The sequence below is a fragment of the Bombyx mandarina genome, chromosome 10 (assembly GCF_030267445.1).
Source record: "Bombyx mandarina strain Sakado chromosome 10, ASM3026744v2".
NCBI lineage: Eukaryota > Metazoa > Arthropoda > Insecta > Lepidoptera > Bombycidae > Bombyx > Bombyx mandarina.
The window spans coordinates 13429956-13454748 of NC_143217.1; the positions used below are offsets into that span (position 1 = coordinate 13429956).

Genomic DNA, 24793 nt, shown 5'->3' on the forward strand with positions numbered 1-24793 from the left:
TCTTCATTGTTTATAATTACTTTCAATTTAGTTTGTATTTTATTCTTCACATTATTAATGTCAAGATCCAGTACTCCCAAGACTAGTTAATGAAAAGTTTGTGGCCTGTTATAAAAAAGTAAAAAAAGAAAAATATGATGACTACATGCAATGGAGAATAAACTGCCCTTTTATGAAAAGTTAGTCATAGATCAAATATGTTTAATAATTAGTCAGATAATATTATGGTGTGTACTACGTTTTGTCAAATTATATAAAAAAAAGGGTGCGTGTACATATGTACGCACGTAAGAAGTTATACTTTATTTTTATTAAATTAATTTCTTTTTTTTATATTAAATTTTTAATGAATTTGAAAAAAAATCGATTAAACAACATCCTCAAACACGCATATTGGACATCCCTTTTCTTCGTCGTATAAATTCGGTAATTCTCGGTACGGTTCGGAAAGTTCACCTGCGGCTATATTCAGACTCGCCAAGTTACGTCGGTCGTATTGTAATGAGCGATTTAGTGGGCAACTTCATTCTGTTAATTTTGTGTCACGGTACGCGCGCATCGTAAAATTTCACTCTCATAAATTTTTCATAACGCGCCTAAAGACGTATAACTTCAATAAGAATTAATTTAAGCACTAAAATTTAGCTAACGACCCTTTATCTTTTTTGGTTTGTTTTGTGTGTATTTTGTTTTCCATCATGTCTGTACCCAATACTCGAGGTGTATTTTACAATAAATAACACATTTTTATTGTATAAATAATTAAATTCGTCTATTATTATAGGCTTAAGTAAATGTTAATTAATTTATACCAAGAGGACAAATCCAGTAACTATTTTGTAACAGGTAGGTCATGAGCTTGTTCATTCAAAAAATAAAATGAAAAGGTATTGATTTTTTTAATACGAAACCTATTTAATTAGACAATTATTTTATTACATTAGTTCATTAAAATATGATGCCTGCGCTCAGGTGATGAGCGTACAGTCCAGGTCCTCATCTCGTCCGTCGGGTTGAGGTCGACGCAATACTCTCGCTACTACATCAGACAGAGCTTCACGGGCGCCTTCCTCCAGGAACGACACGCATCGCTGTAACCATGCACATTTGTAGTTTACATTCTGGATATACCTAACACCGTACTTTCGAAACTATCAGAAGTGATCAGCATCATGTGGCTGAAGTAGATGCAGAGCCTCCGTTTATAAATTATATAATAATATAGAAACTGGGGAAATACAGGTTTTCTCTATGAGTACACGCGTAAGCCAACTTTCATGTGGTCGATAAGTATACTGTTTGCAAAATAGCTTTTACCTCTTTAGATTAGAAACATTAAATTAGAAAAATGAAAAAACGTGGATACCCAACTTTATGTCCCTAGTACCGAGAATTATCGTCACACCTAAATAATTCTATGAATTCCTGTTATAGTAATTGTCGAACATTATTATCTAATCGATTAGATTAATCGATTAGCCCATCACATTTACTTTACATTACATACATCTTATGATAATTGGATATCTATACTAATATTATAAAGAGGAAAGATTTGTTTGTTTGTTTGTTTCGAATAGGCTTCGAAACTACTGGACCGATTTGAAAAATTATTTTTCCATTAGAAGCCGACATTGTCCCTGATGAACATAGGCTACTTTTTTTTATTTTTTTTAAATTTATTTTTTTGTTTTCATGTGTGTTTTAATGTTTCCGAAGCGAAGCGAGGGGGGTCGCTAGTAATCTTTATAAAACGTTATCACTCAGGTTTTTAAGCTTTGTAACTGGAGAGAGTGATAGCAATTTTCTTTTTTTTAACAGTTCACTTATGATTGTATTTTGTTTCATTCACAGATATACATTTTATGAATCCCGTCCTGCTACTGGCATCTAGATTATAATTATAGGTTAAATAAAATTACGAAAATCCTGTTTTGTTTTAATTTACACATTTACTCATGTGTAATATTAATTTCCTTCCTCCCAAGATGTTAGCATAAGCAAAATTACCTACTTAAGGTAAGATGTAGAACTCATGTGCTCCTTGATACAGTTAACATGTAGCAAGCGGAGCACGTGCACCTCTAGCCAATGAAACTGATGGATAATTTGTACCTGGAAATAGTCTGGTTCAGAATGAAGCCGCAGCAGGGTTCGGAGCGAGGACTCCGCGTTGGCGCGCACGTACGAGTTCTTCTCCTTGGTGCCGTTGACGAGGGCGGGCAGCACGGCGCGCAGGAGCTCTGGGTTGTCAGCCTCGCGACCCAGGGCGCCGCTGGCCCGCGCCATCATCTGCTTCACCTCGTTGCTTTGATGGTTCATGCTCTGTGAAGAAAGTTACATTGTGCTGTTGTTAACAGTGGAGGACCTTATAAACAATGCCACGTTGGTTTCAAATTTATATTCTATCTAGTTTAGTGATGGTAATAGAAGCTGGATACAAAACGATTAAAATCAATCATACGAATTCTGTACTTACTCTGACAAATTGCGAAAGTATGTTCTGTGGGAGCGGCCTGTCGTTCTGGAGGAGATACTTCATGAGGAAGCCGATGCCGCGGATACCATTACAGACGATCGGAATCTTGTCGCTGGCCAGGTACGCCAACAGGGTTTTGTCTATCTTTTCTTCGTAATGATCGCGGTATATAGAGGCCGGGGTCTCCTTGAGTGCCACGAAGAGAGCACAGGAGCGGCCGTGTTGGAGCAGCCAGTCGTCGGATTGTGCCAAGACGTGGTGTTGCAGGGCAGCGTCGTGGTGTGCGGACGGCAACCAGTGCAGCAGGGCGCCCAGACAGCCCCCCACCGCTCCCCGGGGCGGGTCCTCCGGGTGCGCCAGGAGCGCGGGGCTCGTCAGCGTCGAAAGAATACTGAGCGCCAGTTGCTCCGATAGCTTGTCTCCGCCGCCGGAGATGATGCTGCGCAACGCTTGCAGCATGGTCTCCCTTATGGCGGGGTCGTCTGTATTCTTAATGCCGTTGTGCATCTCCACAAAGAGCGGATCCGCTCTGGTGTGGATGACGACCAGTTGTGACAGAGCCAGGCCCGCCTTGATCCGCACGGGCCGGTTGGGATCGTTGAGGGCCTTCAGGAACGTCGTCTGCAGTTGCGGTAAGAATTGCTTCAGCATTACCCCGACCTACAAAGTAATTATTCTATTAGATCACTCGGTGCATTGATAAACATGAACTTATAATGAATTCCATTTCTCAGTCTTAAAATCTTTACTTAGTGAAGTTCTTGAGAAAATAGCCTTTAATTGAGGGTTTGTATACAATGGTATCAATGGAATTTGGAATATTTTTCTTTTTAAATTGAAGGTAGGTTAAAAAGTTATTCCGCCTAATTGTCGATATATTACCTTCGAGAGTAAAGAGGCTAAGGTCTCCAAAACGGCAGCTTTGACGCTAGAGTTGAACCTGTCTCCGAGGATACGGATGAGAGGTCCGGTGATGTGTACGACGGAGGGCTGTATGGCGGCCGGAGACGTCAGCTTGATGACCTCGCCCAGCATCAGCGCCGCATTTTCCTTGTCTTCAGGTAAGCCGTTTAGGATAGACTCCCGGAACAGAGGCAGGATCGGCGCTATACCCTGCAAGGACAGTTGCGACTAGTTACTTGGCGAGGGAGGGCAGGTTATTTTTCACACATCGCTTGGTCTAATGTTCTCACTACGAATAAAGATATATTTACAAAATTGAATAGAACATGTGAACAGTAATCACAGGATCTGAACTTTGTTAAGATTTATAATCTTTTTATCAATGGGGTGTACACACAACAATTAGAACCTGTTTCCAGAGTTATTGTACTTAGGTCGTAGAACAATTTGTTTTTTTTAGTATATTTGCTTTTGACAGTCTTAGGGATAGTGACTCATAGTACCGTCAACGAAGTGTAGATAGCGCGCAATTGGCGATAGCAGCGCCACAATCTCTCAGAGATGTCCCACATTACCTTGGGCAGACAGAATCCGGGCAAGAGATCCCCCTTGAGGTCGGCGGCCGCATAGCGCACGGCCTGGCGCACGTCGGACACGTGCTGGATCTGCCGCTCGGCGTCCAGCGTCTTGGTGAGCGCGGAGAGCGCCTCCCACGCCATGAGCAGCACGTCTCGGTCGTCGTCGGCCAGCAGCAGCACCAGGCCCCGCAGCAGCTGCGGCACGTGCGGCTCCAGGTCGCCGCGGGTGTGCGCGACGAAGGCGCACAGCAGCACGGCGGCGGCGCGGCGCCGGGAGCCCTCGCTGGAGCGGACCGTGTCCAGCAGCGTGTCGATAATGCTGCAACAGTATCGAGCGCTCTAACGTACGGCCGGCCGGGCGCGCCGCACTCCACAGGACGGACGACTCCCGCGACGAAGGAATAATGTCGTGTCATAAAGATTAAATCCAAGAATTCAGAAAATTTGGGATGATGGACTGATCGTAGGGCGTAATGTGGGTCCGTACGGGCAAGCACCATCGTCGCGTCCCTTTCTATCGTGAAGAATTTGGAGTCATGCAGTACCTCGGCCTCCTGTCTGGAGGCTTCGCAGCTGTGTATCGGCTAAGTTATTAACGGACGTCAGTCCACATTCGACCAAGTACCACCATTCATTGTGCATCACAAGTGTACTTAAAATTATACTGAAAGTAATTTAAAACTAAAAGTAGGGCTGGTCGCTCGCTACCATCGCAGTCCCGGCGGGTCGGTGACGGGCAGCAGCGCGTCGCGGCAGTGGTCCAGCTCGGCGGCCTCGTGCGGCGTGGCGCGCGCGGCCTCCAGCGCGTGCAGCAGCGCGGGCAGCACGCGCGGCACGTGGCGCGCCAGGGCTCCGCCGGCCGCCGCCGCCAGCGCCGACAGCGCGCGCGTGTCCACGCCGCCGCCGCCGCCGCCCGTCAGCACCGGGATCAGGTAGGGCAGCACCGCGCGCGACTTTATCGACATTATCTAAACAACGACACAAACTAACAATTTATTTCTTTCTCATGAAAAGTTAACAGTTGAAACATCTAGAATATATTTTTTTTAAATAAAATAATAAAAAAAAAAATGCAATCTTCAAAGGTACGGTTCGGTTATTTGTTACACGTATGTCCATACGCTCCCCGGCAACTTCGCAACAACGCGCGCGCGTCTCGCGGGCCAGTGCACCACCAACTACTCACTTATAATAATTTTACAATAATTAACAATTCATTAAATTATTTCGTCACACGATCTTTATATTTAAATTTTGTAATGACTATGTAGTGTTTGTATAAATGTTTATTAGGACTCAAAAATCTGTTATATTATAAAAACAGCGTTATATTATTTTCTGTACGCAATCTTCAAGATACAAACTGAACAGAAACTCGTAAACTAGCCTGCTTGAGTCCGTCGAGCGTGGCGTCCGCGACGGCGGGGTCGGGGTCCTTCAGGCCCTCGAGCATGTAGGGCAGGATGTCGTCCAGCGCCTTGTTGCCGATGGTGGCGTGCAGACTGTCGAACGTGCGCGCCGCAGCCAGCCGCACCTCCGGCAGCGGGTCGCACAGCGCGGTGCGGACCGTGGGCACCTGGGGGCGGCGGGGACCAACATTTACTTGCAGATATTTAAACTGTTTGTCGAAGAAGTTGTTGAAGTGAAAACTTCTTTAGAACCGTTGTGATTTCAAACCGGATGCAACGGAAAAAACGACAGGTAAGAGACACAAATACAAAAATGTGTAGGATGAAGCCAGCAAAGAATGAGACAGAAATATACATACTATTTAATACAGCGCCATCTGTGAGATTTTTTAATACTAACGTGTGTATGAAAGCTCTTGTAGTGAATTTTAATTTAGGATTATACGTGAAATTAAAATATCAATTCACAGAGGGCGCTACCTTACAATTATTTACTAATGACAAAATTTTACATATACTTAAGACGTTTAGAATAATTGTATTTTAATTTTGGAAGGTTTCACTTCTACCACGTGTGAACTGCACACATGTTTTTTTTGTTTGAATTCATTTAAAAATAAGAATAATTTAAATCCAATTCCCACAAGGATTATCGCGGACAGAACCTAACTTTATCCCGTGTACAATATAGACAAGCGACTGACCAATCCGTCGGCGAAGCTGAGCACGGCGTCCCGCGAGGTGGAGGCGAGGATCTCCCCGAGCCCGATGCAGACGCCCTGGCGCTGGTCGGCGCGCGGAGACCGCAGCCCGCGCTCCAGGATGGGCACTATCTCCGGCAGCACGCGCTCGCCCAGCTGCCGCACACACAACCACGGTACAGCAGGCGCCCCCGCCCAACCCTACTCCTAGTGTCACGTGTGGCATCAACACTGGGACTGTTGTGTTGTTATACAACCTTTATTAAATGCGAACTTTTTTGAACAAAATGCAAATTCGTCCGACACAGTACCCCCCGTGCGGGCGTGCGTGTGACGTGTGGTGCTGTCCCGGGGCTCTAGACGCACTCACAATGCCTCCAGATTAGAATATTATGTAATTTTCCTGTCGCGACGTGTACGGGTTATCAACAAGGTTAGCGCGGAACTGTTGGCGACCTCTCTCGGCGCCGAAGTTACCGTTCGTCTGAGAGCGACGCGAGCGCCTGCTTACTTACACACGTATTAAAACATAATTAGCATGAAGCATCCTCCTGACCTTCCTGACGAGATCTCCCAGGGTCCTGGCGGCAACCTGTCGCTTGTCGTAGCTGGTGGAGGCGAGGCATCCGAGCAGCAACCCGAAGAGGGTCGGCAGGATCTCGCGTAACGTCTTGGGAGTGTTGGTGACGACCACCTGCAGAGACAGCGCATCGGTTAGTGCGGGTGCGCGGGGGCGGCGGGGGTGGTGGGTGCGGCGGGGGCGGGGCTACCTTCCAGACGTGCAGCGCGGCCTGGCGCACCATGAGCGCGACGTCGCTGCGGCCCATGTAGAGGCCGGCCAGCACGCGGTTCCTGCGCTCGGGGCCCAGCGCGGTGATGATGGCCTTGTGCGACTGCTCCGTGCCGAAGTTGTCGTCCTCCGAGGCGGTCTCGGTGCTCATCTTGCCGGTGACCCCGGAGATGCGGTACAGCAGGTCGCCCAGCAGCTGCACGGAGCTGTAGCGGATCCTCCAGTTGTCGTCGAACAGGCCCTTCTCGAGCTCGGGCAGCAGCAGCGCGATGGCGGACTCCGCGTACAGGTTGACGATGCGCTGGCCGGCCCGCAGCGCCGTCTCGCGCACGTACTCGTTCTCGTCCGCCAGCGCCTTGAGGATGGGGTTGATGATCTGGCCGATGTAGGGGGTGAACTCGTCGGTGAAGGCGCCGGGCATGTAGATGAACATCATGATGTAGCCGTCCTTGACGTGCGGCGCGATGTCCGTGCGCTCCGCCGTGGCGATGATGTCTGTGGGACAGCGCACGCTCAGAGCACACTCAACGGGATCAAAACTACCATTTCACTCTGTAATATAGTTTGCTATTAGCCATTCTTTACTTAATACACAATTAAATTGAATAAGAAAACAATGAAGGCGCCACGTCAACGCCCTGACACGTCATGAGAAGAAAGAGAGCAGTCTTCGCTGATAGACTGTATGTTCATTAAATAAATATTGAATAAATAATAAGTGGTCACTAATTACTTATTTAACCTATTTAACCTTCGTCATATACCAGAAGTTTTCAAAAATACAGTCTACACGACATATTAAAAAAAAAAAAATTTGCATTCCGTGCAATAAATAGCCCATATTGAGGGAATGGAGGTCACTTCCGCTCATAGACATCAGCAGTGCCAGAGACACAGCCAAGCCGCTACCGACCGCTCGCACTCTTTTAAAAACATTAAAGAAAGACATGTCCTGACACACAAATCACGCCCACAAGTAGGGGTAACTTTATTCCTGTTGCAGCCTGTTCACCTGGCATAATCTTGTGCAATTTTTGCACTCCAAGTCCAGCGACGACTTCGGAGAGTCCCTGGGCAGCACCGGAGCGGTCCACCGAGCTGGTCTCCGAGGTGAGCGTGTGCATCAGCCACGGGAGCAGCTCTTCGAAGCTGCTCTCTCCCATACCCTTTACCATAGCGCCGAGGGCTCGCGCCGAGACGCTGCGGACCTAAACCACGACACACTTGAAATTAAAGATTTTGAACTGTTTTCAAAAATTACTTTGAATTATTCGGACTTGTTTATTGTGACTTAAAGTGCTCAAAGTTCTGTAAAAGGATGTGGACAGCAAGGTAGCCTTGGTCTCTACCGGAACGGAACTCATAGCTGGGATTTTTGGTCACTATAAAGCTATAATTTTGGTTGGCTGAAAACTTGGAATGCGAAACAGTCGATACATATAAATGAACTTGTCTAGCGGACAGCGCACCAGGTCACGAGTGACTGACCTCCGGCACGGGATCCAGTAGAGAGCTCTTCAGTCCCGGGATGATGTTCGGGAGATAGGGTGTGAGGTCCTTCTGGTCGGTCAGCGAGTACATGTTGCCTATGATCTGCGCCGCCATCTTGCGGGTCTCGGTGCTCCGGTCCAGGAAGGCTCGCTGCACCACCGGCATGATGAGGGCCAGCGACGGAGCGTCGATGAAGTGGACGAACTTGGTGTCCAGCAGCGTCTGCAGACACGCCGACGTCTTGTTGGACGGGTCCTGCAGGGCTTGCAGCAGCACCGGCACGATGGCTGACGAACGACACCAAATTAAATATATTTTTAGTGAACTCTAAGCTCACACCGCATGACGGGCGGCGTCTACGGGCCCCAACGACCACTTCACACCAGGCGCATTTGACTAATATGCCCAATACAAAATAAATTATTTCAAAGTCCAGCATGCCGTAGTACCTTGGATCTCGGGGTTCCTGATGACGGAGCCGATGACCTTGAGCGCGGCGGCGGCGGACAGCTGCACGCGCAGGTGCGAGTCGCTCAGCACCTCGATGAGGCGCGGCACGATGGACGGCAGGCACGACGACAGCTGCTTGGGCGCGCAGTACGCCATGGCGCCCAGCAGCTCGATGGACCCTGGACGGAGAGCAGCGGTAACAAAGGGAACATTTGGAGCCTGAGTATCTTTGTAGAAAACCAAATCCTAAATTTGTGTTTACAGCGTATTGTGAGTCTCCTGGCTGTGTCCTCCGATATCAGATCCAACAATAACAAAGCCAGCGAATACCTACAGACTAAGCACGCGAATGTTCTTGATCAGAAGTGATCATGATTTACATATGGACTGTGTGTTGTGTTTATTTGTGTCGCAGTCCTAGGGTACCGCGCTGCTACGTAGGGCCCTCGCACGTTCTCTCCACTTCGCCCCGTCTATCAGGCCCACATACTGATTACAACTGATAATTTATTAATTATACGGAATCTAATATATTATAATTAAAATTATTAGCAGACTTCAATTAGAAAAGGAAGATGTTTTCAATAAAGCGCGTATGTTTCGTTGCAATGCGGCTTCATAAATTAATAAATAATGAAAATGAAACAAGTATGAGTAGAGGTTGTGTTGTTGAGTGCGGTGGGCGGGCTCGTACCCGCTTTAGTCCTCCAGTTGTCGTCGTTGACGGCGTTGAGCAGGGCGGGCAGCACCAGCTTGACGCCGTGCGCGCTGAGGCGGCTCATGATGAGGCGCGCGGTGTCGTCGGCGGCGGTGCGCACGTACTGCGAGCCGTCGCCCAGACACAGCAGCAGGTGCGGCAGCACGTGCACGATGTACGGCTCGAACAGGCGGCCCAGCACGCGGCACAGCAGCTCGAACCCGAACAGCGCGCCTGCTCGCCGAGACACTCCACGTTTACTTCCAACATTTTGTTCACCAGTATACCCTTATCTATACTACTTACGGATGTTCCGTTATAACTACTGAACCATGCATCCGATTGACTTGAAACTTGGTATCAATGTAGAAAATACATGTACTTAATGGATAGGCTAATCTATATATATAAAAATGAAACCCGTTTTCCGTTGTCACGACATAACATGAAAACGGCTTGACCGATTTGGCTAATTTTGGTCTTGAATTATTTGTTGAAGTCCAGAGAAGGTTTAAAAGGTTAGATAAATATAAAAATATTCGGAATTAAATAAAAATAACAATTTTGTTTTTCCTTTGATGTGTCCCCCGTCGGACGAATTCCTTTTGTTTGTTTTAAGTTTATCTTAAACAAAAGTTTAGGTCTTTTATTTATCGATTGAGGCACTACGAAGTCTGCCGGGTCAGCTAGTATTTATATAAGTGTCAGCCTCCCTACACCAGTTGCGGGGGCGTTAATGATGAGAATCTTTGTGGGGGTGAGAAATAATAATGTTAATTTTAAATATCTAGCGAAGCGGACGGGTACAGCTAGTTATTTTATACACACATTTGATAATGACAACATTGAAGTTACAAGCAATACGCTTAAACTATTAACTGTGTCAAAAAAGTACCGGGAAAAGATCAATAATACACAAGGTAATAGTTAGTCATCCAAATTTATTTAATCACCTTCAAAGTATGCTCCTTCAGAAACGATACATTTACACCCACGAATAATGCAATCATCAAATATTTTATATACGTTTTTTTCCGGAATTGAGTTCAGTTCTCGCTGCAAATTCTACTTCATGTCTTCTACCGAATGAAAACGAGTGTCATGAAAGGATAACTTGAGTTTAGGAAATGACAGAAGTCGGTTGGAGTCATATCTAATGAATAAGGTCAATGGTATTTGTTAAGTTTTTAGTCAAAAATCGAATAACAATGATGGTCGAATCGGCGCGAAGGCGCATTATCGTGGTGCAAAATTCAATTATTTTCTTTCCACAAACTTCGCTTTTTTTCGAACATTCTCTCTGAAACGTGCCTCATAACCCTCAAATAATATTTTCTTTATTTACCGTTTGACCTTCCGGCAAGAGTTCTGAGTGCACAACACCGCAATAGTCAAAGAAAACAGTCAACATGATTTTGACTTTTGATCCACTTTGGCGTGGTTATTTCGGTTTCGGCATTGCCACAAGGCTGTCCGCTATTTGCTTCCAACGTACTTTGATCACATCGCTCGTAGAGGCCCCGATAACTTAGAGAAGCTGATGATAATTGGTCATGTTGACGGGAGAAGATCACGCGGACGCTCACCTACCCGCTGGTCTGATCTAGTAAAGACGCTCACCGGCCTGCCAATAACCGAGGCTATAAAGACCGCCGAGGACAGCAAGACGTGGGGAAGCATTGTGCATCGAGTGGTCAACGTTTCAAATTAGACACGACCTTCAGCTATGAAGAGACCGACTCACAAGAAAATTTCGGTTTCGGTTAAGTTGGGAGGCGCCACTCCGAAGCATGTTGACTAGTTTGTAAGTTTGTAAGACTAGTTTGTAAGGCCACGTGTCGTCCCAGTAAAAAATGGGTTTCATGAATGTTGAGTCGCAATTGACTGGTTTTAGAATGTCCTCAGCGACCCTTATGCGATTGGGTTTTTGGAGATAATTCAGGTCTTTTGAGACTAGCCGAGCCGCAACATGTTTCATAGCCAAGTGATTATTTAAAATGACATGGATCGACTGGTGAGACCCATTCCCTTCACTTCTGCGATGTTAACTTCAGTTGCAGAAGTTGAGGCAGACCTTGCCCCACTGTACCACTTATGAGCACGTGTTTTAAAAAACTCGATTCACTGTAAGCCCTCTGTAACATTGTCAGTGACCCCGAACACGAAATTTTCCATTGACGATGCAAAATTGAAGACAAACACTTTGTTCGATGTTATCGACCATTATGAACTGACACTAGATATGATGTAGTTCAAATTTCGCGGCAAAATGAAAAACAGTTGTGTCAATCTAACTACAAAAAAACAAAAAAATTAATTTGGTACGATAAGCAAAAAAAATGTTCCCGATACTTCTTTGACTGAATGTTACCGAGTAGAGTAGAGTAGGGTAGTGGCCCGGGGAACTGAACACAAATGGCGAGACCGTACCTTCGCGATACTTGTAGTTCTTCTTTTCCTGTATGGCTTCTGTGAGTTTCCCCATGATGTCCAGCTGCTTCAGGGACAGGATGCCGAGCCCCTTGACGACGCCGGCTATGCCGTACGCGGCGCCCTGCGGCAGGACGACAACGTGCACTCTGTATTTATCTGATTGTATTGTAATAATTAACTAATATAATTAATAGTATATACCGACCCTTCGATCTCCGAACTTCTCGGCAGTGAGTAGTTGTTTCATCAGCTTGTTGACGATGCCCGGGATCTCGCTCTCCAGCGCCGGTGACGTCACCAGGTGCGGCAGACAGTTGCCCACCGCCTCCTGGACCTGCTCTCGGGGCACAAGGGCGACGTGTTTAAGCGGAGTCGTGACACATTGGTTGTACGCTCGGCCGGCGGCCACTGCTCGCCGCGACAGACAAGGATGTGATGTGAGGGTGGGGCACCTGCTGAGCCGGCGTGGACAGGGCGGCGACGAGGCGCAGCGCGATGGGGCGCAGGCGCACGTCGTCGGGCTCCAGGTGGCGCGCCAGGGACCCCACCAGCAGCACCACGGCCTCCCGCACCGCGTCGTAGCTGCCAGACTTGGGGGCGGAGTCCAGGAACCTCTCGAACACCGGCAGCTGGCTGCTGATCGTATCCTGAACGGTTGGGAGTTTGTTTAGTTATTGTTGAATTTATGATCTTGGTCAAATCTCTTGGTGCTCGTGCGACATAATATTTAGAGTGTTGGCTCGTCGTGTGAGGTCCATGAGAACGTGAATACTTGGCCGTGTTATATTTTTTGTTTGGAGAAAAAGAAATAATTGCGAGGTGCCGCCAAAGCTGTGTGTTGCAAGCATTTGAGCGTTTAGAAAACGGAGTTACTGAGAACTTTAGTGCGCAACAAATCAGTTGACTTTCTGGTGATAAAATACTATGTCGGAACAGCTAATACACAATCGCGCCAGCACGGGGCCGGCAGAGGGCGGGCTCGCTGCGCTTACCTTCCCGTGCAGCTCGACGATGGCCATGGCGGCGGCGAGCATCTCGGCGCGCACGTCGTCGCGGCGGTCGGCCAGGCCCCACTCCACGAAGAAGCGCATGACGGCCGGCACCGCGCCCACCTGCAGCCGCGGGGCCAGCGCGCCCAGCCCCAGCGCCACGCCGCGCCGCCCCTCCCACATGTCCAGCGCCGGCTCCACCTCGTGCCCGAACTGGTCCTGCTTGGCCGGGATCAGCTGCGCGCACCCGCGTCACGCAACGTTACAACTTCATTATTCATATTGACAGAAGGGACAAATTACTAGTCTATGTTCTTAACATTTGTGGAATCCCTGCACATGCTAATAAACGTAGTAATAGAAGTGTCGAAAGTGATATTACGATGAACAGAGGCCGAGTGGCATTCCACCGGGCGGTCCGGGCCCCGAGCGCAAGCGGCTGGCCGAGCTGAAGGCTACTTCAATAGAGTCCAGTACCGGCCGCGTGCGCCGCCGCCAGCGCGCCCTGCCTCTAGACACTCGTTGCAACCAATTTGCAGAAACTTACGGGCAGCTTTTCAGCGTACAGGTCCTGTAGACGCTGCAGCAGGACGTCGCACGGAGCGTCTCCGCGGAGGACGAGGTGCGCCAGGGCGAGGGCTGCTGCTCGCTGGAGCGGGAGACAGGCGGTCTGCAGCTCGTCCAGCACCAGGTCCGCCATCAGCGCGCCGCGGGACACGGGCTCGCAGCCGGGCACGCGCTCCCACAGCTCCACGGCTAGCTTCCTGTCATATTTCATTATCAGGCTAAAAAGTTCGCGAGTGAGGTGCTGCGACTTAACTTCGGGACGTTACTGACTTGTTGTCTTCAACTACGTCGAAGGTGGCGATCAGGATCCGCTTGACGACGGTGTAGGCGTAGTCTTCATCCTGCAGCAGGGGCGGCAGCCGCTCCGCCAGGCTCAGCAGCGCCTGCAGCACCGTGTCACGGACCACCTGCCGACCGACAACACTCTTAGACGTTCGTGAACGTCGAAGGTTTCACGAGGCTGCTCAATATGACAAATTAGGTTTAAAAAGGAACGTATTGTCTTTTGTCTTTACACGGCTCATCCAGCCCTCTGTGGATATCATCACCGTGAGACATGATATAATTCTCAATTAATTAGTATAGCATCAGTAGCAGCATGGCGGCGCGCACGCACCTCGCTCTCGCTGCGCAGGCCGGCCAGCAGCGCGGCGGCGTCGTCCCGCGCGAGGGAGCCCCGCGCCGCGCACCGGGCCGCCTCCAGCAGCGCCACGATGCAGGCCGCCTGCGCGCACAGCCGCGTGCCCTCTGCAACCAGACGTGTGCTGAGCTCGTGTCGCTCCGGACGGTACAAGTCGCTACTCGAGCTGCGGCAGGCTCACCGATGAGTTCGATGAGCAGTCGGAATATCTCGTCCATGGGGAACAGCGCCGGGTGCAGCAGCTCGGCGTCGTCCGGGTGGGGCCGCGCCGACACGTGGTGCGTGATCACCGCCAGCCCGTTCAACATTGTCATTTCGTCCTTTTCGCTCAGTTCTTTAGTTAAACCTGTACAAAAATGTATTTTTTACAAAAAACATAAAAATACGCTCGAATAGGACTAAATTAATTACCTTGCTAATTTTATAAAAAAAGTATAGTATATATTTGTCTATATCTTGAAGTCTAATTGCAGTTTTCACAAGCCGAGCAAATCTTGGGTGTGGTGCAAATTCTTACAATATTGCCTGTATGGAATACATTGCCTTTGCTTGTCTGGTGAAACAATAACAAATGGGACAATGGGCCCAAGTAGTCTGAAATACTAGCTTGCGAATTCGTTCAATTAGCCGAAACATTTTCTGCTCCGTAAAAAGAACGTGTGTTCCACCCTGGCTCGGCCTTGCACACTTCAAGCAACAAGGGTACCGCTACACTGTCTTCGAACGTGCTCAACATTAGCTCCTACACAACCATTTGTGCTGCGTTTTTCACACATTGAATTTTCTTACCTAACTTGAGTACAGGAAAGACGTAGCAGAATCCGGGAGCGGTAAAATGGTTTAACTTTTTGGTGTCACTGCCGTCAACCTTCACGGCCACGCTGGCGGCGTGCAGCAGGTTGATGACGCGCAAGGTGGCTTCCTCCAGGTTCTCGTCTTCCCAGCTCGGGTCTAGGTCGCATTGAGGTTTATAGAGCCTGAGAAATAAAAGATCTCATTTTGCTAACTGTTTTCAATCGAGTTCGCGTTACAGACGCGGGCGGAGGCGGCGGCGCGCATGCACCTGAGCGTGGTGCGCGTGACGTGGTCGCGCAGCGGGGCGGGCAGGCGCGCGGGCAGCAGCGCGGCGCCCAGGCGGCGGTGCGCGGGCAGCAGGCGCGGCGCCGCCAGCGGACTGCGCAGCGCCGCCAGCACGCGGGACACCACGCGCCGCGCACTGCTGCGCAGGGCGGAGGGGCAGCCTCGCTGGACCGCCTCCAGCAGACCCACGGCGCACACTAAACGTTCGTTCAACTGTAACAAATTAATATTCATTAGTACTTTTAATCAAAGCGTGAACTGTAGATATATATTTATTTATCCTTATATGACAAATATGAAGACTTAATATAAAAGAAATATAAAATTGATGCATCGCTCTTGGCGGCTAGATTTTAAAGAGAGTTGGTGTCATGGCGGACGTCGCATACTGACGCTTTGACGTTTAGAAATTGAACAAGTTTTGTATTCTCACCACACTGAGCCTCTTCCTGACCGCACTTTCCTTGGCCAGTTGCGCTTTTATGGCTTCTTTTTGTTTGGCAGATAACGGCGTCTAAAATAAAAATAAAATAAATACTTATAACTATTTGTAATAGGAATTTATTCTGACCGCTCCGAACAATAAATTCACATTACTTTATGGACAGCAGTCTGTCTGCAAACTCCGGAACTTTGGGACATGAGTCACGTAGTTATATGAATTGTTTTATTTTGTTAATTTAGTGCAATAATGGTGGTTTGTTAACTGTTATCATCTGCAAAAGTGCACAAATATGGAAAAAAAGCTGCTGGACATAGCTTCTCGGGTTCTTCCAAAAAGTCAACTGAAAAAGTTTCAGTAAGTAGCCATGATTTTACTCTTTTTCATCTCATCTCATCTCGTTTCATTCAATCTCAGCGCCATTGATTAAAACCGCAAACTAACCAACTTGATATCAGTTTTCATATTATAACAGAATATAAGAAGAAAATTAAAACTTGGCTTAAAAGTCTCGTTTCCGGGCCATAAAATAAAATATTAGTTGCTATAAATAAAAATAGTTTATAAAGAAATTCCTATTACCTCCTTAATTTTCCCCTCTTTACGTTTCTTCTCCTCCAGCTCTCGGCGCAGCTGCAACTCTTCGAGCTGCTCCTTGTAGCTGTACGCTTTGCTCTCTCGTTTCAAATTCATCTCTTTGTTGTCTTCATTACTGCATTCAATAAATACAATTTCTGTCAGTCTATCTAAGGTACACAACCACAACAATGGGCGCATAGTCGTGGTGTCTGCTCCTGCGTTCGGTAACAACAAAACTAACACTATATTTATTGTGAGACCGACGATTGAATGATTGATCCGGAGATATTCCCAAATAATCGATATTGGATCCCATCGAACCCAATGAGGACGGTCGCGTCGACACAGCCGCGGCTGGTGTGTGTGAGTCAGAAACATAATTGTTAATAAGCGTTCCTGAAGTATGCGGAGGAAGCTAGTGATGCGCGATAACATTCATTTATCGATAAGTCATGAATTGGCCGTTTTAAATTTAAAATCAAGCAATAACAATTACATATTACTCATCACTCTAAACAAGTATTTTATGATCTTTAGCGATAAATTTATTGCGCTTCTGGCGCCTCGTCCGAGCCGCGGACGTCGACCGTGTGTAGGGAGAGGTCGCGTACCCGGGCACGCTGGACTTGTCGTAGATGTCGTCGTCTGGCGTGAGGTAGACGAAGTACTCGTCCCTGGTGACGCGCTGCAGCTGCGGGTCCTGGAGCCACACCAGAGCCGCCTGCACGGCGCTCGACGACATGCCGTCGGGGCCCACGGACACCAGCGTTTCCACTACGCTCGACACAGTCTGGGGGAGGCGTGTTCATCTTTACATCGTTACCTTATATAAAAGGACTAATATAAAGCGAAAAAGTAGTTAATTTTAAATAATTTAATCGCAAGCACATGCATAAATAAATAATTTTACAGAGCTTCGTACAATCAATGTAAACATTTTCAATTTGGAGTTTTGAATAAAAAGAATTTTTTTAGTGAAGTGTCTTGTGAAATTACAAAGCGGGACAATCGATACCAATAGTGGTAGCGGTGACATCACTGTGCATGGGCCTTCACTGGCTCCACCGAGTACGCCGGGTGCCGCGAGTCATCAACAGTTAAAGTGGACAGCGGCATCCAATTTGTAGTTTTTTTAAACTAAGCTGATCTGGTCCACTTAGCAAACGGAAATATAATTCGAGTAAAAAATATTTAAAACCGCTCACCTCACTAGGCGTAAAGCCGTTGATGTATGTATTCTTCAAATTATTGGCATAAAGAGTGACCAGGTCTTTCGGCTGCAGACCGAGTGATGAGACCATCTTCACCCAGGCTCGTGGAGCCCCAGCCTTTACCAACGGGTGGTGGCTGCACGGCAACGCCGACAGCGCGATGCTCTCCAGCTCTTCTTTGGGATAGTCTAAGATAAAGGATATTGAGATTAATTAAACGAACCTTACAATCTTGGGCGCTCTACTCTCTGAAATAGAATACATAAATGCTTTGCGGCTGAAAGAGACGGTCCTGCTCACCTTTATAAGAGCAAAGAGCATGCGCGCAGTCTAGTATCATCTTCCCGGTGACCTCGGCTCCTTTCTCGTCCGAAGGGGACTTTTCTTTAATATGGAAGATTTTTCCTTCATCCAGAACTTCGTTCAGTTTCAGCACTAAGTGCTTGGCCGTTGCTGCTTTATCTCGCTTTGCGAGTAAAGCTCTGACTTCTTGCAATGCTACTTCTCGAACTGGCTTCACGGTAGACAGTAGGACCATAATGAAGGCTCTGTAGATCGGGGAGTTTGGTTCGCTGGCAACACTTGGGTAGTGGTCCAACACCGTTCTGCACAGTAACGCCACCTGTATGAGGACTATAAAGGGGTAAATGATATAGTGGAGGTCAGTAAATAGAATTGAAAATGAAGAAATAATAATATAATTTTAACAAAATTAATTTGTGTATTTTTTATGAAGAATTTAAAAAGAACAAAATTCTAAAAAAGTCTGAAGTACTTTTTAAGCATACAAATTATAACAGGTTCTTATGTATTTCTATGGTAGATGTTTAGCTGTGAACCTTATTAATTCATGTTTTTTAATTAATGAGGAAAAATATAACAAACATTCGTTTAACCATAATAGTAAGTATTCAACCATTTTTGGATAAAAATTGTTTTTTTTGCACTCTTTTTTAAAACACACGTTTTAACCACCCATAAATAAAAAAATAAAAACAGCTACACAAGACTCGGCGTAAAAAAAAACGTTTTGTATTTTGATGTGTAGAATTTTCAAAGTGAAGAATAGAAAGAATAGTTAAAATTACCGTGTTCGGATGCGGCGGCGAGCACCCTGTCGTGCAGCAGCACGTGCTTCTCCGGGTGCAGCAGGGCGGCCCAGCACGAGGACTTGCCGGGCAGCTGCCGGGACTCGTCCAGCAGCACCAGGCCCAGCATCGCGCAGATACCCTCGCTTACTGTGGCGTTCTGGAGGCATTAACATGTCCCATAATGTATTCATTTATCAGATATCAAATAAGTAACTAAAATAAAGTAAAATTGCTTAAGTTTGATTTTTTTTAATTGCTTTTATGACTGGACGAACGTGAGTCCACCTAGTGTTGTGATTACTGGAACTCATAGACATCTACGACGTAAATGCGCCACCCACCTTGAGATATATGTTCTAAGGTCTCAGTATAGTTCCAACGGCTGCCCCACCATTCAAACCGAAACACATTACTGCTTCACGGCAGAAATAGGCAGGGTGGTGGTACCTACTCGCGCGGATTTACAAGAGGTCCTACCACCAGTAATTACGCAAATTATGATTTCGCGGGTTTGATTTTTATTGCACGATGTTATTCCTTCACCGTGGAAATGAATCGTGAATATTTATTGAGTACGTATTTCATTAGAAAAATTGGTACCCGTCTGGGATTCGAACACCGGTGCATCGCTCAACACGAATGCACCGGACGTCTTAGACCATGACGACTTCAACGATTTTAGGTAAGTTAATTTCTTATTACGTTGTTGTGGTTGATCGTAATGTAAATGAAAGTTTTAAGTAATATAGGTTGAAGTATTTTATGCCGATATTCAAACTGGTTTTAAAACTTTCATTTATGTCCTGTGAGTAAATGGTTTTTCGTGTGATATTTAAGTGGGTCCAGTGGTCGACCTGCAGCGGCTGCAGCGCGGCCCTCTCGACGGGCTGCAGCAGCAGCGCGTGCAGCGGCGCGGCGGCGGCGGGCGGCCCGCAGCGGCGCAGCGCGCGGCCCAGCAGGCTGGTGTACGCCGTGCGGACGGTCTGCGTGCTGCTCTTCGCCGATATGTTCTTCTGTGAGTCAAAGGATCTTACGTAAGGCACCGGCTTGTGATGTGACCGACCCTATTTAGCCTATCACCCAATTTTTACATTAAGAACTGGTTGTAAAGTGTCCAATTTAGATTAAAGCTTCCATTTTTATGACTGATTGATGGCTGATGAGACTTTGAATTAGGCAACAACATTGATGTTGCTGCCGTTTTTAGGAACGAACATCACCTTATGCAAGCTGTATTCAATATTAAATTGTTTAGCTTTTAATGTACGCAGATAAAGACCTAGAGCTTGCCCTAGTTAGTATTGCTGGAGTACAATATTATTGATGCTGTACCGTAAATATATCAAGAATGACATCGGGCAGCGGTCCGTCTAGGCCTGTGGTCCAGTGCTGCAGTACGTCCAGGGCCACGCACAGGGTTCGCTCGTGGGACTCGGAGTCGAGTATGCGCGCGGTGTGGGCGGCCGTCTCCGCGAACAGCGCCCGTCTGTCCTCCGGGGCGACGGCCAGCTGGCTCAGGGCGCGTACTCCCTGGAATACATTAAATACATCTTTTATTTCATGTTTAACTAATAAGTAGAGGTCGGAGTAGGTAGATTGATTTAAGGTCGTTGACGTCAAACGTAGAGGATAGTATGGATATGCCTCCAAAATACCGGAACTTCATATTTATTGTGTAATTTGTTTCGGAAATTTGAAATTTTGAAAAACGTATTTAATGTTAATCTACGCTACCAGTGCTAGCTAATAGTGGAATAAATCAGTATTTTATTTTATACAAATACACCTTGGAATTGTTACACCGTATTTTGTCCCTTTCTGTTGAATCAGAAATGACGCTTGTCAGTATGAGACAAAACTTAGATAGGGCTTTTTGTTTGTTACTTTATCTCATAAATATAGAAATTGTATCCGATGAGGATTAAAAATATTTGTTTTCAATTTTAAAAAATAATTATTATAGAAAATGTTCTGCTGACAGAAAGGAATACATAAAGCTAACGGCCAACCTTCAGGATTGAAGAGGCACTGGAAGAAGAAGAAATTATTATAGAAAAAATGGCATGTCCATATTATAATATCTTGAGTATATAAAATCAAGCTACCTACTCCGACCACTGCTAATAAGTAAGCTCAAAGTTACGTCTCAGTTCCAATAAAACAAAGTACTATGGATTTAGTTTCTGTTGAATTTATCTTTCAATTTACAAACATTATTGAAATAGAAAGAAATTATTCTTTAGTATTTGCGAGTTGTACACATAACTGAATCTATTTTTAAAGTTTAATCTTACGTTTTTTTATGATCATTAAATTATTTTCGTGACCAAGAAAACTGTTATGTATTCGAAACATCTTGAAAGTACTACTCATTAACATTTTAGCAACATTAACATTAGTCCTATGAGATTTTTTTTGTTTTCTTTCTCATTCCTTTCTAGCAATGTAGATTCAGTTTAAAGTATAATCTAATAGATGATTTGTAATAAAGCACATTGCATGCTTACATTGAGAACTGCAATCTTATCTTCGCTGGAAGTGAGTTTCCCGCTGGCGCCGTTGTACTCCGCGAATGCGTGCGCGAGCAGCGCGGCGGCGGCGGGCGCGGTGCGGGTGCGCGCCGCCAGCCGGTGCAGCGCACTCAGCGCCTCCGCGCGGACCCACTCGTCTTTCGAATGGAGATTCACTGAAATATTCGGTAACTTAGTGCCCTGCCGTTCAAAAGTTTTAGATTAAATAAATTAGAGGGACTATTAGTGCGTAGTTATTAGTGACGAATTTTTCATCTTTTACTGTGAAAACTGAGATTCATACTTTTAAACAAAACTTGATTATACCTATCAAACTCTTTCCGATATCAACAGCCACACCATCCAGGTAGATATTGAGATTGGCAACCACTTCTCCGACAGCTTGAACGATCGTTTCTGGACTCCGGAGCATGGCTTTGTGCAGAGCCGGCAGTAATGTGTCTTGGATGTCAGACTCGCTGAGCAGGTGCAGGAGGTCAGAGCAGCCCTTGATGTAGTTCGCATTTGGCCTGGACTTCACGCTGATCAGACTTTTAGTAAAATTTTCTAACATTTTGGCCTGAAATATTTATTGGATGTTATAGTATGTGCTGAGCATAAGCTTTTCAACATTTTTGGATGCACAGACCCCTGAACCATCTTTTATTTTGAGTTATAAGGTATTTTTCGACGAGAACCTAAAGATTATAGAAGTATTATGTGTTTCTAGATTTTGATGGTTATGGTAGCAGCAAAAACTTCTACTTTAAAATAAAATATAGAATGAAAAAAAAAGGAAAAAGAAAAAAAAATCCTGGTTTCATCTTCTGTTATTCTAATTCTCTCAGAGTGTTCCAGAACTTTTCATTGGAGTTAAAAGAGACTACTAGATCTCTTCTGAGCTAGCGGGTTCGCACCATAAACGTTTACTGACTGCAGTAGTCACTTACAAAGCATACTCCAACACCAACACTAATTCATGCATAAATAACATCTATAAAATAAATATTAAATACTGCAGCAACCAACCTTATGTAATGTGATAATAGATTCATCTCCTATATCTTTATAATGAGCACAGAGAGCAGAAAATGTCACTGAGATGTGTGGTCCGCTGTCACCAGGCTGTGCTAGTAATGTTTCCACCCATTTCAATACTTTCTCTTTTCCTATTTTACTCCATACTGCATGTAGCTGGTGAAAACAATATTTACAAAGTGTATAATACTTTTTAATAATAAAGACTGGGTGTATGAGCGCTTTTGCTATTGAACTTCTCTAAGTTCTATGTATTTGTCTGAGTGTCACTAAGGTAGGTAGGTAACAAAGTACCATTCCGCCTATTTATAATGTAAAGGAGTTCAACTGTTTTTATTCGAATGGTAGGATAATAATGAAACATATAATATAATTGAGACTGACTTCATTTCTCAATGTGGGTGGTATTTACACTGTGATGTGTTTGAGCTTCTAAAACAACTTAATACCAGGTGGCCATGGACTCATTCCATCTATACTTATCTACACAATAATAAAAACATACCACAGAATAAGCTTTTTTATTCTTCTTCTTATCGCCATATGCACAAACAGTGGCTAGTAAATTAGCCTGTGCAAGTATCAATGAGTTCAGGTCCACTTGATGCTCTAAGGATTTCGGGGAAGACTCTACCAGTACAGTAGACCATCGAAGTGCAAACAGACCTGACTGGCTGTTGCTTTTTCTGAAAGTAATTATTTACTTGTTGCTTATTGTATTGCCGTGTAGCTTAAAAATTTTATGGGGAAGAAAAATAAACAAACTGAAGTTATTAGAAACATAATAAACAAAGTTTCAGTATTTGTAATTGGGATATCACGAAAGGGCTCAGATGGCAGAAGTAGCTTAGACTTAAAAACCATGTCCCAAGGTAGATGACAACATTAATGTTTTTGATGTCTATGGGCACTGGTATCCATATACCAGGGGGGGCATGAACTCATCTACCCATCTAAGCAATACAAAAAACTGTTGTTGAGTTGTTAATAGCAACCACCAGGCAACTGCTCTTTATGATTTTGTGACCTTAGTAGTTTTTATAACTGTTGCTGGGACAGACAGGGCATATGAACTGACAAAATCCCTATCCTCTGCTATAAAATGTTTCTGAACATTCACAAGGTCTGATCTGACAAGGTAGAGCATTACAATACTTATAGAGGTTATTTCACTAATATTCATTCATTTTTTGTCTTAAGTTAGTCAAAAGCAATCCCTCTGTGTTGTGTATGGATAACCAGTTAACATTAGGTTAATTATAAACTTATTTGTGCATAATATTGTTTTTTTAAAAGTAGGCTCGCAGTACACTTATTAATGGAGCTGTGAGGGCTTCCCACCGTCTGTGATAAAGTAAGTAAAATGACATTGAAAGACACAAATGTTGTTAAGTTTACAATGAATACCAGTATTCTGAACCAGTGAACTCTGAGTTCTGAAGTTCACCAATTCTTTATGTTACTGTAGCTCATTTGGAACTGGTGGAGGTAATGTTGAGCACTTTTCAGTTATCTCTACTTAAGACTATCAAATGCAAAACTTACGATGCTGAGGTGTTTTTCAGCTGTTCTGATATCTCTAGTAATACAGGTGATAAATTCTTAAACGCCCATTCTGTGTGCTCAGTAGCAAGGAAAGACACAAGACTCTTGATATATGATTGGGATGTTGTATCTCTATATCTGTGCAATGTCAGAGCTAGCACTCGGCAAACAAACTTTACTGCTGGTTCTGTTATACCTGTTAAAGAATTAATGTCAATCTTATTTTATTGCCTTTGAGAGCAGACCAGCATACTGCCCATCTGAAGGTGAAAGGTTAACGGCTTTCAAGACATCAACAATGCCAATAAGCTGTAGTAATCATTCTATTTCTTCTTCTTAAGCTAATGGTTAAGACAAATGATTACGTTCTTATTTGCATACTTGAGTAGTAAAGCTTTTAAAGCGAAAACTTATATATTTCTGATATTCAAACCCAAATCAAATTTGACTGCATGATTTTTTGTGTATCTATTGATTTTCAATAAAATTTTCGAAACAAGAGGCATGGGGTGATCCGCCCCTATTGCATTCGTTGCAGTAGAATGCATTGGAACGGGAGCACAGCTCACCCGGCGCTCAAAACCGATCAATACAGCTGTCTGATAACAACCTATAACAACCTGTAGCAGAACACAAAGAGTACGAGATAAGTAAGTACAAACCTAGATAAAAGTTTTAAAAGTAATTAACTAACCTGGCAACGATAAAATTTCGCGTATTTCATTAACTACTTCAAGTCTCCCTTTTAAACTTGCTGTCTGGATTTTAAATGGAATATCTTTTAATTTCTTTAATACCTATAGACAGAAATGCATCATATTAGAAAATATTTCAGAAACATTAGTATGAGTTATAAATATTAGAAATTACCTCTGTATCAGCCATTATCAATATACAATCAGCTGAAATTTATCTAAAAACCACACACACGTCTTGCACACTTGTCTTCGTAAATTACAGATCACCCATGATGTACATTATAAATGTACATCATTTATAATCTATGCTAAATTTTTTTAAAGGGATTTTATGACCTGGTAACTAAGATCTTTAGGTCATGTCTTATTTTAATTTATATTTTTATTTTTATGAAAAATCATAATATGGAATGAAAAGAAATGAAGATGATTAATTTGAGACATTAATCAACTGGGATGAAATTAAATTAAA

At 45.0% G+C, this 24793-nt stretch overlaps 1 protein-coding gene across 1 annotated transcript; it reads right to left on the reverse strand.

The window, feature by feature from the left end:
• Positions 1 to 880: 880 nt before the first annotated feature.
• Positions 881 to 24608, reverse strand: l(3)80Fj (lethal (3) 80Fj). The gene is made up of 39 exons (XM_028180174.2): positions 24494 to 24608; positions 24318 to 24420; positions 23624 to 23819; positions 22584 to 22764; positions 22070 to 22234; positions 21368 to 21620; positions 21038 to 21216; positions 19863 to 20060; positions 19385 to 19543; positions 18528 to 18687; positions 17740 to 18072; positions 17434 to 17627; positions 16840 to 17018; positions 16232 to 16361; positions 15641 to 15721; positions 15191 to 15420; positions 14917 to 15104; positions 14309 to 14473; positions 14104 to 14234; positions 13758 to 13894; positions 13468 to 13684; positions 12924 to 13157; positions 12384 to 12578; positions 12137 to 12265; positions 11929 to 12052; positions 9496 to 9732; positions 8801 to 8980; positions 8349 to 8638; positions 7873 to 8068; positions 6841 to 7355; positions 6627 to 6764; positions 6074 to 6226; positions 5348 to 5536; positions 4669 to 4928; positions 3958 to 4279; positions 3362 to 3592; positions 2480 to 3139; positions 2116 to 2325; positions 881 to 1091 (listed from the first exon to the last, which is right to left on the reverse strand). Exons 1-39 carry the CDS (start codon positions 24506 to 24508, stop codon positions 969 to 971), a joined length of 7980 nt encoding a protein of 2659 aa, XP_028035975.2. The 5' UTR covers positions 24509 to 24608; the 3' UTR covers positions 881 to 968.
• Positions 24609 to 24793: the final 185 nt, after the last annotated feature.